Source organism: Saccopteryx bilineata, chromosome 10 (genome assembly GCF_036850765.1).
Source record: "Saccopteryx bilineata isolate mSacBil1 chromosome 10, mSacBil1_pri_phased_curated, whole genome shotgun sequence".
Classification (NCBI taxonomy): Eukaryota; Metazoa; Chordata; class Mammalia; order Chiroptera; family Emballonuridae; genus Saccopteryx; species Saccopteryx bilineata.
The window spans coordinates 17,565,790-17,584,868 of NC_089499.1; the positions used below are offsets into that span (position 1 = coordinate 17,565,790).

A 19,079-nucleotide genomic window follows, 5' to 3' on the forward strand; every position below is an offset into this window, starting at 1 on the left:
TGAATGTGTTTTACTTATGTATTTTCTTAAAACATTTTGAATCAATATTCAACTTTAGGAAGTTTTACATTAAAAATTCAGGCCCTGACCGGTTTGCTCAGTGGTAGAGCATTGTCCTGGCATGTAGATGTTCTGGGTTCGATTTCCGATCAGGACACAGGAGACTTACCACCTGCTTCTCTACCCTTCTCATTCCCCCTTTTCTCTCTTTCTTTCTCTCCCTCTCACCCACCCTCTCCCTCTCTCTCTCTTTTTCCCTTTCCCCTACCCCTCTCCTGCAGACATGGCTCCATTAGTTTGAGCAAGTTTGCCCCAGGCGCTGAGGATGGCTCTGTGGCCTCCGCCTCAGGCACTAAAAAATAGCTCAGTTGCTAAGCAATGTAGCAATGCCCCAGATGGGCAGAGCATCCTCACACAGGGGGCTTGCCGGGTGGATCCAGGTCAGGGCACATGCAGGAGTCTGTTTCTCTGTCTTCCCTGCTCTCACTTAATAATAAAATAAAAAGCCTGACCTGGTGGTGGCGCAGTGGATAGAACGTCAGACTGGGATGCGGAGGACCCAGGTTCGAGACCCCAAGGTCGCCAGCTTGAGCACTGGCTCATCTGGTTTGAGCAAAGCTTGGACCCAAGGTCGCTGGCTTGAGCAAGGGGTTACTCAGTCTGCTGAAGGCCCACGGTCAAGGCACATATGAGAAAGCAATCAATGAGCAACTAAGGTGTCGCAACAAAAAACTGATGATTGATGCTTCTCATCTCTCTCTGTTCCTGTCTGTCTGTCCCTATCTATCCCTCTCTCTGACTTTCTCTGTTTCTGTAAATAATAATAATAATAAAATAAAATTTTTTAATTCATATTTATGACTTGTCTTAAAAAATTGACCAATGTGGCAACCCTGACCTTCCACTCCCACATGTATGTATTGGCTGAAGCTGTGTTGTGGCTTCCCTTTTGTCTGAATCATGAGCTTTTCAGTTAAGTCCCTTCCATCTCCTCTTGTATCCTAATGACTGAGAAAGTTATAATACAGCAAGGTTGGAATATGGCAGTTCTTAAACCTGGTTCATTTTCTGCATTTCCAATGCCTCCCTGACTGTAGATGTTTATGTTTGTGCCCCCGCCTTATAGTAGCTCCCCATTCTTAGTTGTTATAGGCAGTATTTATACTTGAGAGTAATTCTAAGCATTACATATATCACTTAGTTTTCAGACGTAAGGAGGGCCAGATGGGGTTCAGTGTACTGACTGATCACATTGAAGCAGTGGGAGTATTGGGACCAGAATCCTAGTTTGTTGCCTCCAAGGACTGTGCTGCTTTCAGAATTTATTTCTGTTTTGCTCTCCTTGGTATTCCAGTTCTCTCAGCGTGTATGTCTCTTCTCCATCTCGGTAGCCTTGTATATTTGTGATCTTCAGTAAGTACTCTCTTCATTCTAGTGAATCAGAACTTGCTCACTCTTGTTAGTTCTGGCTTAACTTGTTTATGCCTCTGCTGTGCTTTCTTTTTGAAATTCTATCCTCTTCTCCATGGTCCTTTCTTTTTCTTCAAATATTTACTTGAGATTTCAATCTGTGGGAGCTTTTTAGATTAATCTCACTTTACACTGAATTTTTCTTTATTCCATGATTCTTTTTGGGTTTTTTTTTTGGGGGGGGGGTTGGTGACAGAGAGAGGGACAAACAGGGATAGACAGACAGGAAGGGAGAGAGATGAGAAGCATCAGTTCTTTGTTGCAGCTCCTTAGTTGTTCATTGATTGTTTTCTTTTTTTTTTTTTTTTCTTTCTTTCATTTTTCTGAAGCTGGAAACAGGGAGAGACAGTCAGACAGACTCCCGCATGCGCCCGACCGGGATCCACCCAGCACGCCCACCAGGGGCGATGCTCTGCCCACCAGGGGGCGATGCTCTGCCCATCCTGGGCGTCGCCATGTTGCGACCAGAGCCACTCTAGCGCCTGAGGCAGAGGCCACAGAGCCATCCCCAGCGCCCGGGCCATCTTTGCTCCAATGGAGCCTTGGCTGCAGGAGGGGAAGAGAGAGACAGAGAGGAAAGCGCGGCGGAGGGGTGGAAAAGCAAATGGGCGCTTCTCCTGTGTGCCCTGGCCGGGAATCGAACCCGGGTCCTCCGCACGCTGGGCCGACGCTCTACCGCTGAGCCAACCGGCCAGGGCTGATTGTTTTCTTATATGTGCCTTAACCGTGGGGCTGCAGCAGACTGAGTGACCCCTTCCTCAAGCCAGCGACCTTGGGCTCAAACTGGTGAGCCTTGCTCAAACTGGATGAGCCCACACTCAAGCTGGCGACCTCAGAGTCTTGAACCTGGGTCCTCTGCATCCCAGTCCTACGCTCTATCCACTGCGTCTCCGCCTTGTCAGGCTCTTAATGTTTTTCAGTAGTATTTTTTCTCCATTTCTTTATCTTTTTATTTATTTACTTTTTTATTCAGTGAGAGGAGAGGAGACAGAGAGACAGACTCCCACATGCACTGGGACCGGGATCCACCTGGCAAGCCCACTAGGAGGCAATGCTCTGCTCATTTGGGGTGTTACTCTATTGCTCTGCAACCAAGCTCTTCTTAGCACCTGAAGTGGAGGCCATGAAGCCATCCTCAGGGCCAGGGGCCAACTTACTCCAGTCAAGCCATGCCTGCAGGAGGGGAAGAGAGAGAGAAGCGAGAGGGGGAAAGGGGAGTAGTGGATAAGCAGAGAAGCAGATGGGCGCTTCTCCTGTGTGCCCTGGCCGGGAATCGAACCCAGGTCCTCCGCACGCTAGGCCGACGCTCTACCGCTGAGCCAACAGGCCAGGGCTCTTTTTGTTTTCTTATACAATCATTTCCTTAATTAAGTTTAGATTTTTGGATATCATTCCATTTGGTATAGTTGGCTTCTCACTCTAGTCATTTTCTTCCAAAAAGAATATACCAGTAGGCCCTGGCCGGTTGCCTCAGCGGTAGAGCGTCGGCCTGGCATGCGGGGGACCCGGGTTCGATTCCCGGCCAGGGCACACAGGAGAAGCGCCCATTTGCTTCTCCACCCCCCCCCCCCCTCCTTCCTCTCTGTCTCTCTCTTCCCCTCCTGCAGCCGGGGCTCCATTGGAGCGGAGATGGCCCGGGCGCTGGGGATGGCTCCGACGCCCCGGAGGGGCAGAGCATCGCCCCCTGGTGGGCAGAGCGTTGCCCCTGGTGGGCATGCCGGGTGGATCCCGGTCGGGCGCATGCGGGAGTCTGACTGTCTCTCCCCGTTTCCAGCTTCAGAAAAATACAAAAAAAAAAAAAAAAAAAAAAGAATGTACCAGTAATTTCTTTTTTCCTTAAGTGCTGTTGATCATTATTACCTCAACCTGGTTGTCATATTGTAGACCTTGTTACATTTAGAATACATTTGCATAAAATTATATATACATATTTAATTATATCCATCTGTAAATAAAATAGAGTAACTCTCTTTCTTAGTCTCTTTTCTTTTTTCTTGCTTTGATTAAACTAGACCTCAGCTTCCATTGCCTCAAGGAAAGTAAGGCTATAGCTGTAATGTCAAAAGAGAAAAGTTAACTTCTTTGCTTTTGAACATGCAGGATGATAGGGTTGAAGGGGATAGCAGGTGACACACTCTAGAGTGCTCACTCAGTGCTCTCCACTCTGAGTTGTTAACTGTAGAATCTTTTAATTTTCAGTACTCTTCTGAAGTGAGTACTGCTACAAACATTTATGTGTTGAGTAAATAAAGCCAAAAAGAGATTAAATAATGTGGTCACACACCACACTAAGTGGCAGTGATAATCTAAGGGATTACAGAAAAATGATTCTGACTAGATATTTGCCCTCTGAGCTGACTTTAGAATCTGGACCCTCTGAGTTCTAGCCCCCCATCTGCTTCTCTGCACCTCCACCCTATAATAGATGTGGTTTCTTTGTGTTGCCTTGTTGATTTATAGTTACAAAAACCTTTTTCATGAATACTCCTTAGAAATGGACTCTAACCTTTCTTTCTTCCCCCCCTTTATGGAATAGTGCCAAAGTCTTGGACTTAGTAGAGAAAGACCTCAATTTTAATGGTCTAGGCTTTTTTTTTTTTTTTTTTTTTGGCAAATAGTATGCCATGCATAGAGATAAATGCATGACAAACATGTACAATTTGAAGAGTAATTATAAAGCCAGCACCTGCCTTGGCTCAGGTCTAGAAACTAGAATTCTGCCCAAACCTACATTTCTTGATGATACTTCCCTCCCTGAACCAGAGGTAAACATCGTCATGACCTTTGGGATAATTATTGCTTGTTGAGCTATAGACCCTGACTATCTATACATATCTCTAAATGGAATAATGATTAGTTTTGCCTGGTTTTTGAACATTATTATTATAAGTGAATATCATACTGTGTGTATTCTTTTGGAACTTGCTTCTGTTATTTTTGGATAGACTCATGAATAAAGAAATGAAAACAATTTGCTTACCTCATAAGTTTTTATTTATGGAAACAATTGTTTGTAATTTTGTAAAATATAGCTTATAATGGAGATGAATTTTAAATATTTATTCTTTTTCCTCTCCCTTTCTCTAGTTATTGTAGCTTTAATAGACAGAATGGGAGATGCCAAAGACAAGGTTCGTGATGAAGCTCAGACTCTGGTATTGAAGCTAATGGATCAAGTAGCAACACCTATGGTAGGCCTACCTTTAAAAATTCTTATTTTGTTAATTGGTGATGAAATATTATTGAGTACTCTGGCTGGTTGGTTCAGTGGTAGAGCGTCAGCCCAGCATGTGGATGTCCCAGGTTCGATTTCCAGTCAGGGCACACAGAAGAAGCGCCTGTCTGCTTCTCCACCCTTCCTCCTCTCCTTTCTCTCTATTTCTTCCCGTCCTGCAGCCAAGGCTCCATTGGAGCAAAGTTGGCCTGGGCACTGAGGATGGCTCCATGGCCTCTGCCTCAGGCACTAGAATGGCTCCAGTTGCAACGGAGCAACGCCCTCTGGTGGGCATCCCGGGTGGATCCCAGTTGGGCTCATGTGGGAGTCTCTGCCTCCCCACTTCTCACTTCAGGAAAAAAAAAAAGAAGAAATATCAGTCAGGATAGATGGTAATCACAGCAAGTCGGTCCCCAGGGGACTTGAATAGTTGCTAATGCTTTCAAGAGGTTGAAATTTAAGATAAAATGTCTATATTTAACTTTCTGACTTTTCGCTTTTTCTTATTTTACACTCTAATGCTTTTCTAAAAAGTTAACTTGGAGATTTTAGTGATTTGACAACAAACTGATAATATATTTGGGGGGATTTTCTGTTTTTCCTTACCTGCTTTATTATAAATTGTACAGTAAAGAAGCTTGTTTTGAGCAATACTGAATGTTACATTAATTTCTGCAGCTTTTACTGAGATAGGAAGAAGGTTTTTTTATTTAACAAGTTGTTACTAATTCTTCAAGGCATATAGTCTGATAGTGACCAGTGTTTTATGGTTACAGTAAAAGCAATTTGCCCTTACGTGGAGGTGTTTTGAAAGGAACAGATCAGTTGACATGTATACAAACATTTAAAGAGTAGCCCATGTTAAGTGAAAAAAAGTCAGAATTTGCAATATATTTAATGATATAATGTGTTACTTAAAATACAGTTTAAAAATTATAATATTACATGGTTTATAAAAGATCCAGAGTTTTGCATTACAAAAGTAAACTATTCTCCCAGATTTGATCTAAGTCCTTGTTAATAATGTGAGTATCCTTCAACACTTGTTTAGTGGTTCAGATTTTCAATTGTTTTGACATGCTATTATTACCAACAGTACTATAAGGGACATAGTATCTTTGTTCTTTGTACATATACATGTAGAATAGAGTTCCAGAGCTGCTGTTGCTGAGTCAGGTGTTGTTTTTTTTGTTTTTTGGTAAACTTCCAAGGTATCTTCCAGAAAGTTTGACAGAGAGAGAAAGAGAAATATATTAGTAGAACTGAATACAGAGTCCAGAATGAATAAATAGAGTCTAGGTGAAGATGTGTATGTTCACATGAATTTAGTAAATGGTAAGGGTGGTGTTTCTAAATGTGGAAAAATAATTGATTGGGACAATTGGCCATATAGTTGGAAAAATAAAGTTGGATTCCTTCTGTTTATTTATTTATTTTTATTTTAGTGAGAGGAGAGGAGGCAGAGAGACAGACTCACACATGTGTCCCGACCAGGATCCACCTGGCAAGAGCACTAGGAGGCAATGCCCTGCCCATCTGGGGTGTGCTCTGTTGCTCAGCAGCCAAGCTCTTCTTAGTGCCTGAGAGGCAGAAGCCATGGGGCCATTCTCAGCATCCGGGGCCAACTTGCTCCAATCAAGGCATGGCTGTAGGAGAAGAAGAGCGGGGGGGGGGGGGGTAGAGAAGCATATAGGCACCTCTCCTGTGGGGCCTGACTGGAATCGAACCCGGGACATCCACATACCAGGTTAATACTATTCCACCCAGCCAGCCAGCCAGCCAGGGCTGGATTCCTTCTTATACCAAATCCATGTTGTGGATTATTTATATAGGTTTATCTTGCTTTTTCCAAAATAAAATGAAAGTGGTAGCAAAAATGATTTGCTCAAATATGTTTTTGAATTTGGACCTAATCTTAAGAGGAGAAAAGCCTGAGTTATAAAATGTTGAAAAAGCCTGTGCCATGTGACAGTCTGCAGTAGTTGCTAGGCAACGTTGGACCTTTTAAATGCTTACTGGACTACTGGGCTTATAATGGTAGCATTGTTACTGAAGATGTCTAAAGCTTAGAACAAATTCTGTGTCTTCGGAAATTGCACTGGTTTTAGATGCTGAGCAAAATTTTCCTGAGAATAATTCTAAAATTAAAGATATAAAATAAAACCTAAAAAATGTAAGTAAGATATTAAACATTGGATGAGAGCAGCATCAGTGCAAATTTGGTTTAGAAAAACTTATGGGGAAGTGAACAGTCTAATGGGAAAATTCGTTTACTAATAAGATTGGTAGTAAGGTGGAAAACATAAAATACAGCGTGGGTAATTTAATTTCTTGTTATACATGTTTCCTTTTCTTTTAAATAGCACATTTGGGAACAGTTGGCTTCTGGTTTTAAGCACAAGAATTTTCGATCTCGAGAAGGCGTGTGTCTGTGTCTTATTGAAACCTTAAACATGTAAGTTTTATGATTACTGAAACAGTCGCCTTTGTTTTTCATTTTTACTTAAAAAAAGCAATATCCATTTCACAAAGCTCAAGGAAAGCCATGGAAATAAACTTTAAGTTGTTACTAACTAATCTCTGATATGAATTTTTATTTCATTTGATATTTTTATCTGTTAAATTTTGTGTACATATTATCTTTTATGTTATTAATTTAAAGTTATTAGTTGTAAGGTTTTTTTTTCTTTAGCATCTTAATAGTTGCTGCCCAAAATAGATGGCATTTAGCAAATATGTTGATATAACTTAGGATCTACTTCTGTTTTGGACATGGTTTGGAACTGTTTTTAACTCATGAGTATTTCAGATATTGTAGTCTTTTTCCCACTTAGGCATTCTAGAACAGTGTGGGAGGTTATGAAAATCATAGACTGAACAGGGCTCTCCCCGGTAACTACAGTGACTCGTAGTCGTATGCAGAGCTCTGACGGCAGAGATGCCGCTGGGCTCCGAACTCCAGTCTGAAGAAACTATAAACTGGAGCTTTTGTTCTCTTTCTGGATTGCTTTTTCAAGTTCTCTGTAACAAGATAGGTAATATATAGTAGCTTTCAACTTTTCCTGTAATGTTACTTCTTTTTCTCTAACTATACCTTCATTTATTTTCTTTTACTCCTCTATGGTCCTTTCTGCCATCTAGAGCTTGTAAGTGCATCCGTCTGCACAACTTTGTGGTTTTTGGCTCTCCTGTCATTTGCTTTCAACCCATGACCTCATCAAAAATTAATAAGCATAAATAAAGATCTTATTGGAATGCAAATTTGAGACCCAGAGTTTAAAAAAGAATCTCTATTTTAAAACAAAATTTTAAATTTCCTTGAATGAGAGATTGCCAAGTTTAAGAGTGCCATTGGTTGAACATTTTGCTCTGTTGGATCTTGTATGGACAATTTTCATTGTCAGTCATTATTACTCAAGTTTGCATATTTGACATTGTTTAGAATTAGTTTTTGCTTGTGTCTCATATCCTTCATGTTTTAATTATGTGTGTCCATGCTCTCTACCATATTTGTCTTATTAATACAGACAAGAAGAAAATATAAGGATATTTTGTTTATTGTTTGATTAAAACTGAATTCTCTTTATTTTTTCAAATTACATTTAGGTTTGGAGCTCAACCACTAGTCCTCAGCAAGTTAGTACCACATTTGTGTATCCTATTTGGAGATTCTAACAGTCAGGTAAAATTTATTTACATGTAAGCATTGACTAATATTTTGACTGTAGCTTCTTTGCTAGGGCTCTTATTCCATTTTTAAAGGAAAAGGAGAGTGAGAGTGGAAAGGAATACTGAAGTTTAGATTCCACCTCATTTTTTTCCTTTAAAATTCACCAGTTAGTTTTTAAGAATATGTCATATTTACTAAGCTGCTTAGCTAGTATTAAGCAACTTAGTTGTTTAGTATTAAAGATAGATGGGACTTAAAGACTAGTTCTTGAGTTTGAGAAATTGAGTAACAAGTAACTTGGATTTCCTTTTGTAGTCTTACCTGTTAATTGTGAGAACAGGTTGTCAGCTTCCTTTTTTTCTGAGTGGTTGAGTAACAACTTTTTTTGCAGCTGTCATAACGTTTATATAACAAAGGGAATTTGTACCCGTGGTGTATTACTTGTTAGAAATTTCTTTACCTGTGCTGCATATTCTGTAGGCATAATGCAAGGGTGTGTTCTGGATCTCGTCCCTTCTGATAGAATTGAATCTTGGGTGAAACTGTTTTCACATAGTTTGTGCATTTGGAATAACCCTGGATACGGTTTTCCCTGCTTTTAGGCCCTAACTAGTTCTGCTTTTAGGCGCTAACTAGTTCTGCCTTTGGTTTCTTTTTATTTGCTCTTTAGGCCACATTTCCCCCTTTAATTGTGGTAAAATATACACAACATAAAATTTACCATTTCGGCCATTTTTGAGTGGACAGTTTACTGGCATTAAGTGCATTCACAGTACTGTGCAGCCATCCCACCATCCACCTCAGAACGTTTTCATTTTACCAAACAGACCCTGTCTTCTCACTATACAGTAACTCCCCATTCCCCTCAGCACCTCGGTTCCTGACAAGCATGTTTTACTTTCTCTCCATGTGAATTTGACTACTCTTAAGTACTTCATCAAAGTGGAACCATACAATATTTGTGCTTTTGTATATAGCATATCTCACTTAGCATGTCTTCAAGGTCTATCAATGTTGTAGCGTGTCAGAATTTCTTTTCTTTTTAAAGACCAAATAATATTCCATTGTATGTATGTACCAATTTTAGAAAATTCATTCATACATGGACATTTGGTTATTTCTACTTTTAGATATTTTGAATAATGGTGCTATGAACATTGGTATATAAATTACCTGTTTGAGTTCAGGCCACATTCTTGAAAGGCTGTTTTGTTCCAGGAAAATATATTAACTTTGATAATGATTTGTATTCATACAGTTATTAGCAGTTCTTTATACAATCTTACTAGAAAAAGAAGACCTTTAAGAAGTCACATTAGTAAAAAATAAAATAAAAAATAAAAAACCACATTAGTAATTTTTATTTACATGTTCCTTAGATTTTTTGTAAAATTTTTTACGAGGTTTCTGTAGAGCAGTGTTTCTCAAAGTTTTTGAAGTCAGGGTGCATTTAAAATACTGCAAATAATTGTAGGCGCACTATATACAAATTTCTGAGAAATATGTTATAATAATTAGTCAAATATAAAAAATATATATATAAAGTCCAAGTGTGCTTTTATGGTAATTAAACTAAATATGACAAAATTAAATTTATTCTGACATTAAAAAATATTTTTATGTTACATTTTTTGAGTTATGCTTTTTAGAATTCATAAAAAAGGGTTAAAACAAAAAACGACAAAAAGGTTATCTTTTTATATGTATACATGCTTTTTTTTTTTTTTTTTTGTACTTTTCTGAAGCTAGAAACAGGGAGGCAATCAGACAGACTCCCACATGCGCCCGACCGGGATCCACCTGGCACGCCCACCAGGGGGTGATGCTCTGCCCCTCTGGGGCGTCGCTCTATCGTGACCAGAGCCACTCTAGCGCCTGGGGCAGAGGCCAAGGAGCCATCCCCAGCACCTGGGCCATCTTTTGCTCCAATGGAGCTTCGGCTGTGGGAGGGGAAGAGAGAGACAGAGAGGAAGGAGAGGGGGAGGGGTGGAGAAGCAGATGAGTGCCTCTCCTGTGTGCCCTGGCCAGGAATCGAACCCAGGACTTCCGCACGCCAGGCCGACACTCTACCACTGAGCCAACCAGCCAGGGCCTTGTATACATTCTTAGTAAGAGTAAATTCGGCAGGTCCTGGCTCGAATGTGTTAAGTTTTTTCATTCTTGTGTTTATGGGAAACACGAGCCTGATGTGTCCTAGTGATTTTTTCAGTGTTTGGGCATATATTGGAAAGGCAGACTCTCATTTCCTTGTCAATACATTGAAGAATTCCTCTCTTTTTACTCTTAATTGTGTTGAGTGCAGAAAACCACCACCATACATATCATCTTAACTTTACACCAAACAAAGGATAGAAGAAACTTGCCTCCAGTCTTTTAGGGGAACATGGGGGTAGTATAAACAATCCAGCACCACAGCTTAACAGCCTTTTGCAACCCAATCAGGCCATTGAGATGGGGGGTTGAGCAGACTGTCAGCTTACAGCCACTTCCCCACACCTCTGTCCCCCCAAAATATAAATTCCAAAAACCTTGTCAGTTTTTTGGTCCCCAACAGGCACATATTTCTCTGGAATACCATAAGGTGCTCCTGGAAATCTTCTAGGGTGCACCAGTGCGCCCTGGTGCACACTTTGAGAACCACTGCTCTAGAGGTTTCTTGGCTGGTCCTCTTGGTTTTTGTTAATGACCTGCCATACACAGTCTCTTAGGGCAGTGATCCCCAACCCCTGGTCCGTGGGCCATTTGGTACCGGTCCGCAGAGAAAGAATAAATAACTTACATTATTTCTGTTTTATTTTTATTTAAGTCTGAACGATGTTTTATTTTTTAAAAAATGACCAGATTCCCTCTGTTACATCCATCTAAGACTCTCTCTTGACGCTTATCTCGGTCACGTGATATATTTATCCGTCCCACCCTAAAGGGCGATCTGTGAAAATATTTTCTGACATTAAACCGGTCCGTGGCCCAAAAAAGGTTGGGGACCACTGTCTTAGGGGTTTAGAGACATTAAAACCAACTTGGAGCTACAAGTCTGTCTTCCAGTATAATTTTACCTTGAGGTGAATTATTTTATTGTATCTCCGATTCTTTCTTTAAAGTTGTGCATTCTCTGGCAGGTGAGAGACGCGGCAGTGTCAGCTGTAGTGGAGATTTATAGACACGTGGGGGAGAAAGTAAGGGGAGACCTTTCTAAGAGAGCAGTTCCCCCTGCTAGGTAAGTCTTGCTAAATTTGTTTATTTTTTGCCACTAGTTTTAAATGTTTAATTTCATGTGTTTATTTGAAATGGGTTCAATTTTCTGCAATGTTTTAAAATTCAAGAGATACAAAAGGAGGCCCTGGTCAGGGGGCTCAGCTGGTTAGATAGAGCATTGTCCTGATAAGCTAAGGTTATATGTTCCATTCCTGATCAGGACACATACAAGAAACAACCAATGAATGCATAAATAAAAGGAACAACAATCTTTCTCTCTCCTCCACCTCCACGTATGTAGAATGCTGCCTGTATTTGGCTGGTTCTCTTAACTGAAGAAAGATGGGTTTTGTCTTGCTTTTCAGTAAGTGAGTTTGTTGTAAAAGTTGTATCGAACTAACTGAATCCCTGAAAGTTTTTTTTCTCAGGGAGATGGTGAAAGGAATTGTTTCTTTTTAAAGTGTATGTAAAACAAACAAAATTTATTCTTTATTCCCAGATTAGAAATAATATTTGCCAAATTTGATGAAGTGCAAAATTCAGGCGGTATGATTTTGAATGTCATCAAAGGTAAGAGTAATGACGTTATTCCAGTTCTTAACCATTTCTAAGATTATTTACCAAACTTTGGGACACTAAAACATGTTTTCAAGTCAAATGTTAGATTTGTTTTTGTGGGTTAAAACTTAGGATATAATCAAGTCTTTATATCCTGTTGATTATTACCTATTTTCTGACTCTCTTGGAGTAGGGGAAAATTTAATAATGGTTGTGCTCAATTGTGTGAGACAATCCTGTTCTTTTGCCTATTGTTTGTATTTTCTGGGTTGAAGATACAAGGACCTTCTTTCCCTCCATGTTCCATGCGTGAAAGTGGTTTCTCCTCCCCCCAGAGCGATTGTTTTACTTGGTTGTTTTTAATAGAAATGGTGGGGCTGAGTGGGCTCTGTCACACCTGTGTGTAGACGATCAGTGATGACAGTGGTGAGGAGATGCAGATGTAGAACTTCACCGACATAGTCATCTTTAGCTTCTTAATTGGAAGTTGGAATTCACAGAGGTTGGGGTTAGCATCTGGCATTTACTTGATTTTCTTTGCTCTACGTTTTGTAAGGATACTAAATTGTATTTGGTTTATATTGGGTAGTATTTACCTAAACTTAAATCTTTAATTATTAATTAGCCTTATATCAATATGTAAAAAAATACATGCTGTCTCCAAAGATAGTACAGGTAGTTTTTTGCCTAGGAAATTAGGTTCATATTAATGAGTGTGATTAGTTTAGTAATATAAATGATGCTGGAGAAATAATTGGTTTATGAATTGTATAGTTAATAATAGGAAAATTAGTGTCTATTATAATTTTTTTTTCTTCTTGATCAAACGGAGACTGAGCCTTGTTTTGTTGCAGGAAAGCAGATGGAGTGAGAATTCAGTGTTAAAAAGATTGGGTCTAAACTTAGTTTCAGAAGCATAAATTGACTATACTGCTGTCTGTCCTCACCCGGACTGTCAGCTCTTTCTTACTCCTCTGAATAGAACGTGTTTTATTGATAAGTGCCTTATCAATATTTTTCCAGTAGTTACAAAACAGCAGGAAGATGGAGAGTTGTTAAAATTCCTTGAATTAAGACTTTTGTGTTTTTATACAAGTTACAGTACATTCTCATTTGTGTATTCTAGACTATGTAGTTCCAACTCTAAGATAAAGGCTGTAATGCATATTATACATTTAAGGTATTTATTATTTGGTATGGTCTATTTTGAAAATACGTACTGTCATTCTTGTATTTTGTGAGGTTATTTCTGTTACCTTCAAAATAGAAGATTTTTTTGTTTCCTATTTTGTTTGTTTGGGTTTTTTTTGTTTTTTTGTTTTGTTTTGTTTTTTACAGAGACAGAGAGTCAGAGAGAGGAATAGACAGGGACAGACAGACAGGAATGGAGAGATGAGAAGCATCAATCATTAGTTTTTCATTGTGTGTTGCAACACCTTAGCTGTTCATTGATTGCTTTCTCATATATATGCCTTGACCGTGGGCCTTCAGCAGACCAAGTACCTCTTGCTTGAGCCAGCGACCTTGGGCTCAAGCCAGTGAGCTTTTGCTCAAACCAGATGAGCCTGCGCTCAAGTTGGAGACCTCGGGGTCTTGAATCTGGGTCTTCCGCATCCCAGTCCGACGCTCTATCCACTGCGCCACTGCCTGGTCAGGCTGTTTCCTATTTTAGCTCTCTTTTCTTTTTCTTATATATCACTTCATAAACAAGGTTTGGGGTTAGCATCTGCCATTTATTTCTCTTGGAGTCTTCAGAGATTTTTTTTTATTGGAGGTTATGATCTGAATAGTGTTTAAGTAGGGTAATGTGAATGTTAAAGTCTGTAATATATGTATGTATCGGTGTGTATCTGGTCATGATGTTTTTGATGACAGTATTATGTTGTCATTGGAAACTACTTTAATGGAATTATTAATAAAGTAGGAAACTAGAAGAGGGAAGCCCATTTATCATGTTGGCAGCCCCCCACTTTTCTCCTCTCCCTTGTCTTTATTCTCTTTCAGTGATCTAATCCACCCAAAGGCTTTAAATGGTAACTATTTGCTAATGACACTTAAATGTATACTTCCAGCCCTCATTCATCTCTCCCTTATGCTCTAGATTTGGTAGCTTGTGGCCTCTAGACATTTCCATTTGGATGCCTAATGGGCATCTCAGGCTTAACATGTCCAAAATTGAAATCTGTTTTCCCCCTAGTTTACTCATTTCAGTTAGTGGTACCACTCAGGCTAGAAATTTGAATTGATCCCTAATTAGTCATTTCCTGATTAGTCTAATTTATCATTTCTTCCTCTGAAGTCTTTTTTTTTTTTTTTTTCTGAAGCTTGAAACAGGGAGAGAGAGTCAGACAGACTCCCGCATGCACCCGACCGGGATCCACCTGCACGCCCACCAGGGGCGATACTCTGCCCACCAGGGGGCGATGCTCTGCCCATCCTGGGCGTCGCCATGTTGCGACCAGAGCCACTCTAGCGCCTGAGGCAGAGGCCACAGAGCCATCCCCAGCGCCCGGGCCATCTTTGCTCCAATGGAGCCTTGGCTGCGGGAGGGGAAAGGAGAGACAGAGAGGAAAGCGCGGCGGAGGGGTGCAGAAGCAAATGAGCGCTTCTCCTGTGTGCCCTGGCCGCGAATCGAACCCGGGTCCTCCGCACGCTAGGCCGACACTCTACCGCTGAGCCAACCGGCCAGGGCTGAAGTCTTTTTTTTTTTTTTAAGTGAGAGGAGAGGAGAAAAAGAGACAGACTCCCATACACGCCCCAATTGGGATCCACCCGGCAACCCCCATCTGGGTCCAATGCTCAAATCAGCTGAGCTATCCTCAGTGCCTGAGGCTGATTCTCAGACCAGTTGAGCCACTGGCTGCAAGAGGGAAAGAGAGGGTGAGGGGAGAGAAAAGGGAAGAAAAGCAAATGGTCACTTCTCATGTGTACCCTGACTGGGGATCAAACCTGTGACATTCGCACGCCAGGCTGATGCTCCATCCACTGAGTCAGCTGGTCAAGACCCTGAAATCTTGACATATCCCAAACTTGTTTCCATCTCCACTGCTAAAACCCTACTCTCTGTCTTTTTTAGTTTATATAACAGACTTCTATAATAGATTTCTGTTCCTTGTTTGCCCCCTGAGATCTATTTTTTATACAAAAGTGAGAATGATCTTAAAATTTAAATTAGATCATATATAGCAGTGAAGAAGATGGTTAAAGATTCTCCCTCACCAAACCTACATTCCAGTAGGGGAGAATAGATCATAAACAAGTGAACAAATAGTCATCCAGAATGATTACAATTGGTGATAGAAGAAATACATATAACTACCCTTTGTTTAATAAAGTTAATTTAAAAGTGCCTAAAACCCTTGCTGCTAAATCACAAGCCATTAAAAGAAAAAATTGTTTCCACTAATATAGTATCTTTCATCTCAACCCAAGATACTTGAATAATTTCTATAGGTAGAAAAATGTATCCCTGGCTGAATAGCTTGATTGGTAACCCAGCAGCCCAAAGCGTGGAGGTTGCCGGTTCAGTCCCTGGTCAGGGCACATACAGGAATGGACCACTGTTCCTGTCTCTTTCTTTCCCTTCCTCTCTGGCTGAAATCAATAAATTAAAAAAATTTTTAAATGTCTCAACTGAACACTGAAAACAAATTTTCTTAAGTAACAATTTAAATGCAAAACAATTGTTGGTTTACCTCAAGTAGTAATAATGTAATAAAGGTTTATTCAACTCCTTTTTTATTTCTGCACAATTTTCCCCCACAAAATTTTGAGCCCTTTGTTGGCTCATTGTTATTGTATACCCCCTAAAACTGTAAGATAAAAGTAATAGAACAGGAAAACCCTTTAGGTCAAAATAAAGGCTCAGTGTGAAAACTTATGAAAATAGTTTACACAGGTAACAGACTGAAGAGTCATTAAAGATACCACCTTTTATTTCTCTCACTTGTGTACATATGCAGAGCAAATTGTGAGTTTACCCAAACATGGCATTTAATTCAGATTTGTTCATATGATACTCTGTGATCAGAAACTATTATGGTAAGTAAAAATTTTTAGTGTGCCTTTGACTGAAACCATCTTAATGAAACATCACACTTATATCGACTTAGAGTGTTTTGGGATGAAAAGTCATTTTGCTAAATATAGACAAAAACAAAGCCAGAGAGGATTTGTTGTAAAGATGATAGGACTTTTTAAGAGCCATGATAGCTAAAAGCTGTCATCTTAAGTCATTAAGTGAAGTAAACAAGATATGGACTTGGTAAGTAACTCAGTAATGCCACTTTATAATAGTGGAGAAATCTTTCTGAGAGATGACATAAAGGCGAATGAGCTAGTCATGGGATAACTGGTAGGGAAAGGATTTGGGGCAGAGAAAACATAACCAGAAAGGTCCAGAGTTAGAAAGGGACTAGGTATATCTGAAGAACAGAAGGGAGGCCATGGCTGACTAGAGCCCAGTTAGACTAGGGACGGATAGGACGGGAGACCATGTATGGGATGTAGTTTAAAAAATAAGTAGGAACCATGATATGAGGGCCTTGTAGGCAATGGGAGGAGTTTTAATAAACTTCTGGGAGTAGCAAAGGGTTTTAGGCAGGAGAGGGATGTGGTTACTTGGAATGACATGGTCTTTTTTCCTTACCTACTTATTTAACTGTTCTGTGAAATGGTCTGTTTATTTTTTCTCTTTAGTCTACCTCTTCTCCCCTTATTTATATCCTGGTGTATAACTTTACACCTCTTGCTTTTGTCTGATTTCTTTCATAATTGTCATAGCTATCCTTCTTTGATTTAAGTTTTGATTGAATTCTTTCACTTAATTTCCTAGAGCATTGGTTTAGCACATTCAGGAACACAAAGTAATTTGGAGCACTTGAGATTTTGGAATGTCATTTAGTTTAGAAATAGTGAGAAGTGCACATTTTTTTGTCTTGAGGCTTTTTTAAGCCTGACTTTAGCTCCTGTATCACAAAGTAAGGCAGAATCTCTGAGTGCAATGGAATTAGCTCTGCTAGTAGAAGGACACTGGATTTAAAATTAATCAGATTGTGGCTGCAAGGAGGCAACAGCCGCCCTGAAGGAAGGAAAAGACTGGAAGTTGCTGGCCCCTCTGATTATAGCGGGGCCTGGTGTCGTCAGGGAGCTTCTAGACAGTCTCCTACGGTAATCGAGATGTAAACACCAACAGTGTCGGTGACTCTGACTGCAAGTCTTTCAGTGTGAATTCTGATTTGTCTGGTGTGGTTAGGATGCAGTCTTGGCATGTAATCATTGTGAAATATTTCCCAGTTCTCTGTTTGAAACAGTTACTATGAAAAGAATTGCTCTACGAGGCTGGCTACAAAATAAAGCATAAAAAGTCTTTCAGATTACCTTGTTATTTGGCTTATTAGAGGCAAAAAGGTAATTTACAGTTTAGCTTTTTTATATGTTTATAACAGACCCTTTGGTGAAAAGCAAAGCAGCTCTTCTCAGTTTGACTTTTAAAGGTATATCTATTTGTGACGGTGAGCCCCAGGGCTTTCTCTGTTCTTGACAATGTGCTGATGGTTGTGCAGCTTAGATGGTTGTGCAGCTTGGATGGAGGGTGCTCCGTGTCCCTGCAGCTGCGCACTGGTGAGGCTGTGTCTCCACCAGAAGCAAGCTTTGTTTCGTGTGGCCCTGCTGTCTGCACACAGAGCAGCCTTTGATGGGCTGCCTTTGACGTGATTTGTTTACGGCAGCCAGAAATGCTTCCTGCATAATGAGAGCAGTTAATCATGGAAACTGGGCTATTCCTGTTTGTGCACTTCTAGCAATCTTCTGTTGTAAATATTAAAAGGATGAAAACCTTTTAAAAAGGCGCAAATCAGTTAATCCATCAGATCATGTGATTTCTACTGATTACATGGATATCTTTAGGGAAGCAGAAAATGATTGCTGAACACATGCCTTGTGTTTTGATGATTGCATTAAAAGTCCCCCAGTGGGATGGCATTTATTGGCTCCCAGAGCTTTTCTTACATTAAATTTCAGTCGGCTAGTACAAGAAAAAACATTATAACTTGTATCTAACTGCCTATGTGCAGTTAAAGAATAATCTTGATCAAGCACTGCTAGGCTCTGCTAAATAGGCGAGGGTTTTCAACAAGACCCCAGACTTTTATTTTGAAGTGGAGTAGCAGCTGTTGGCTATTGCGGTGCAGAGCTGCAGCACGGCCTGGGTCACACAGTGCTCCCGGTGTCTGCAGGCTGCAGGCCGAGCCCAGTGGCGCAGGCACTAAGCTGCATTTATTTGCTGTGCTGTTTGACCTCTTGGTTTGACAAAGCTCCCTGGACCATCTGAATGGCTATGGGAGATGGTGAGTAAGATTTATTTTTCTTCTTTTGCTTGTATTATACACTTCCGTTTAAAGTGACGATCATTTGCTATGTAAGGAATATATTTCTTCCTAAAGAACGAAGGATGTGTATATGTGTATATATTCACTCTATATGTATGTATGCACGTGTGTGCTTACTTGTCATTTGGTATCTGTTTCTACTTGATATGTCTGTATGAGATCTGGTAAATATAATGACAGTTTACCTTGCATCCTAAGCAAGCCTTCAGTGTTTGGTGGTAGATGTGAAGAAGCGATATTGCACGAAACGTAGAACATATTCAGAAGCTTTAAAAAGAGAACATGGCCTTTGGAAGAATGACAGATTTTGTCAGGAAGGTTTAGTTAACTAGCTTGACATCTTTCCTGTTGTATTTGACAAGTAGAATTCTGTCGTATAAAGTAGTTAAAGAAGCAAAATGGCTTATCATAGACATTATTTTATTTTATATACTGTGGTTTGTCAGTGTCCCTAGTAAATAGTTCTCTAGAAAACATTGAGCCTTTTACAATTTCTGTATAGGATATAATTTGATCAAAAATTTATTTTGCCAGTGCTTTATTGTGACAACAGTAATCTAAAAAAAAATTTCTAAATTCCTTT

General features: G+C 40.0%; 1 protein-coding gene across 41 annotated transcripts in view; it reads left to right on the top strand.

Moving 5' to 3' along the window:
- Window positions 1-19,079, top strand: part of CLASP2 (cytoplasmic linker associated protein 2) — a 168,459-nt gene that overhangs the window by 20,370 nt on the left and 129,010 nt on the right. For 40 of the 41 annotated variants that reach the window (XM_066245408.1, XM_066245416.1, XM_066245410.1 and 37 more), the window contains exons 3-7: window positions 4,558-4,661; window positions 7,048-7,139; window positions 8,291-8,366; window positions 11,474-11,571; window positions 12,049-12,119. In XM_066245408.1, the coding sequence (XP_066101505.1) occupies window positions 4,558-4,661; window positions 7,048-7,139; window positions 8,291-8,366; window positions 11,474-11,571; window positions 12,049-12,119 (441 nt within the window). Of the gene's footprint in view, window positions 1-4,557; window positions 4,662-7,047; window positions 7,140-8,290; window positions 8,367-11,473; window positions 11,572-12,048; window positions 12,120-18,310; window positions 18,455-19,079 lie in introns of those variants that run through there. The other variant, XM_066245449.1, reaches the window with a different exon arrangement.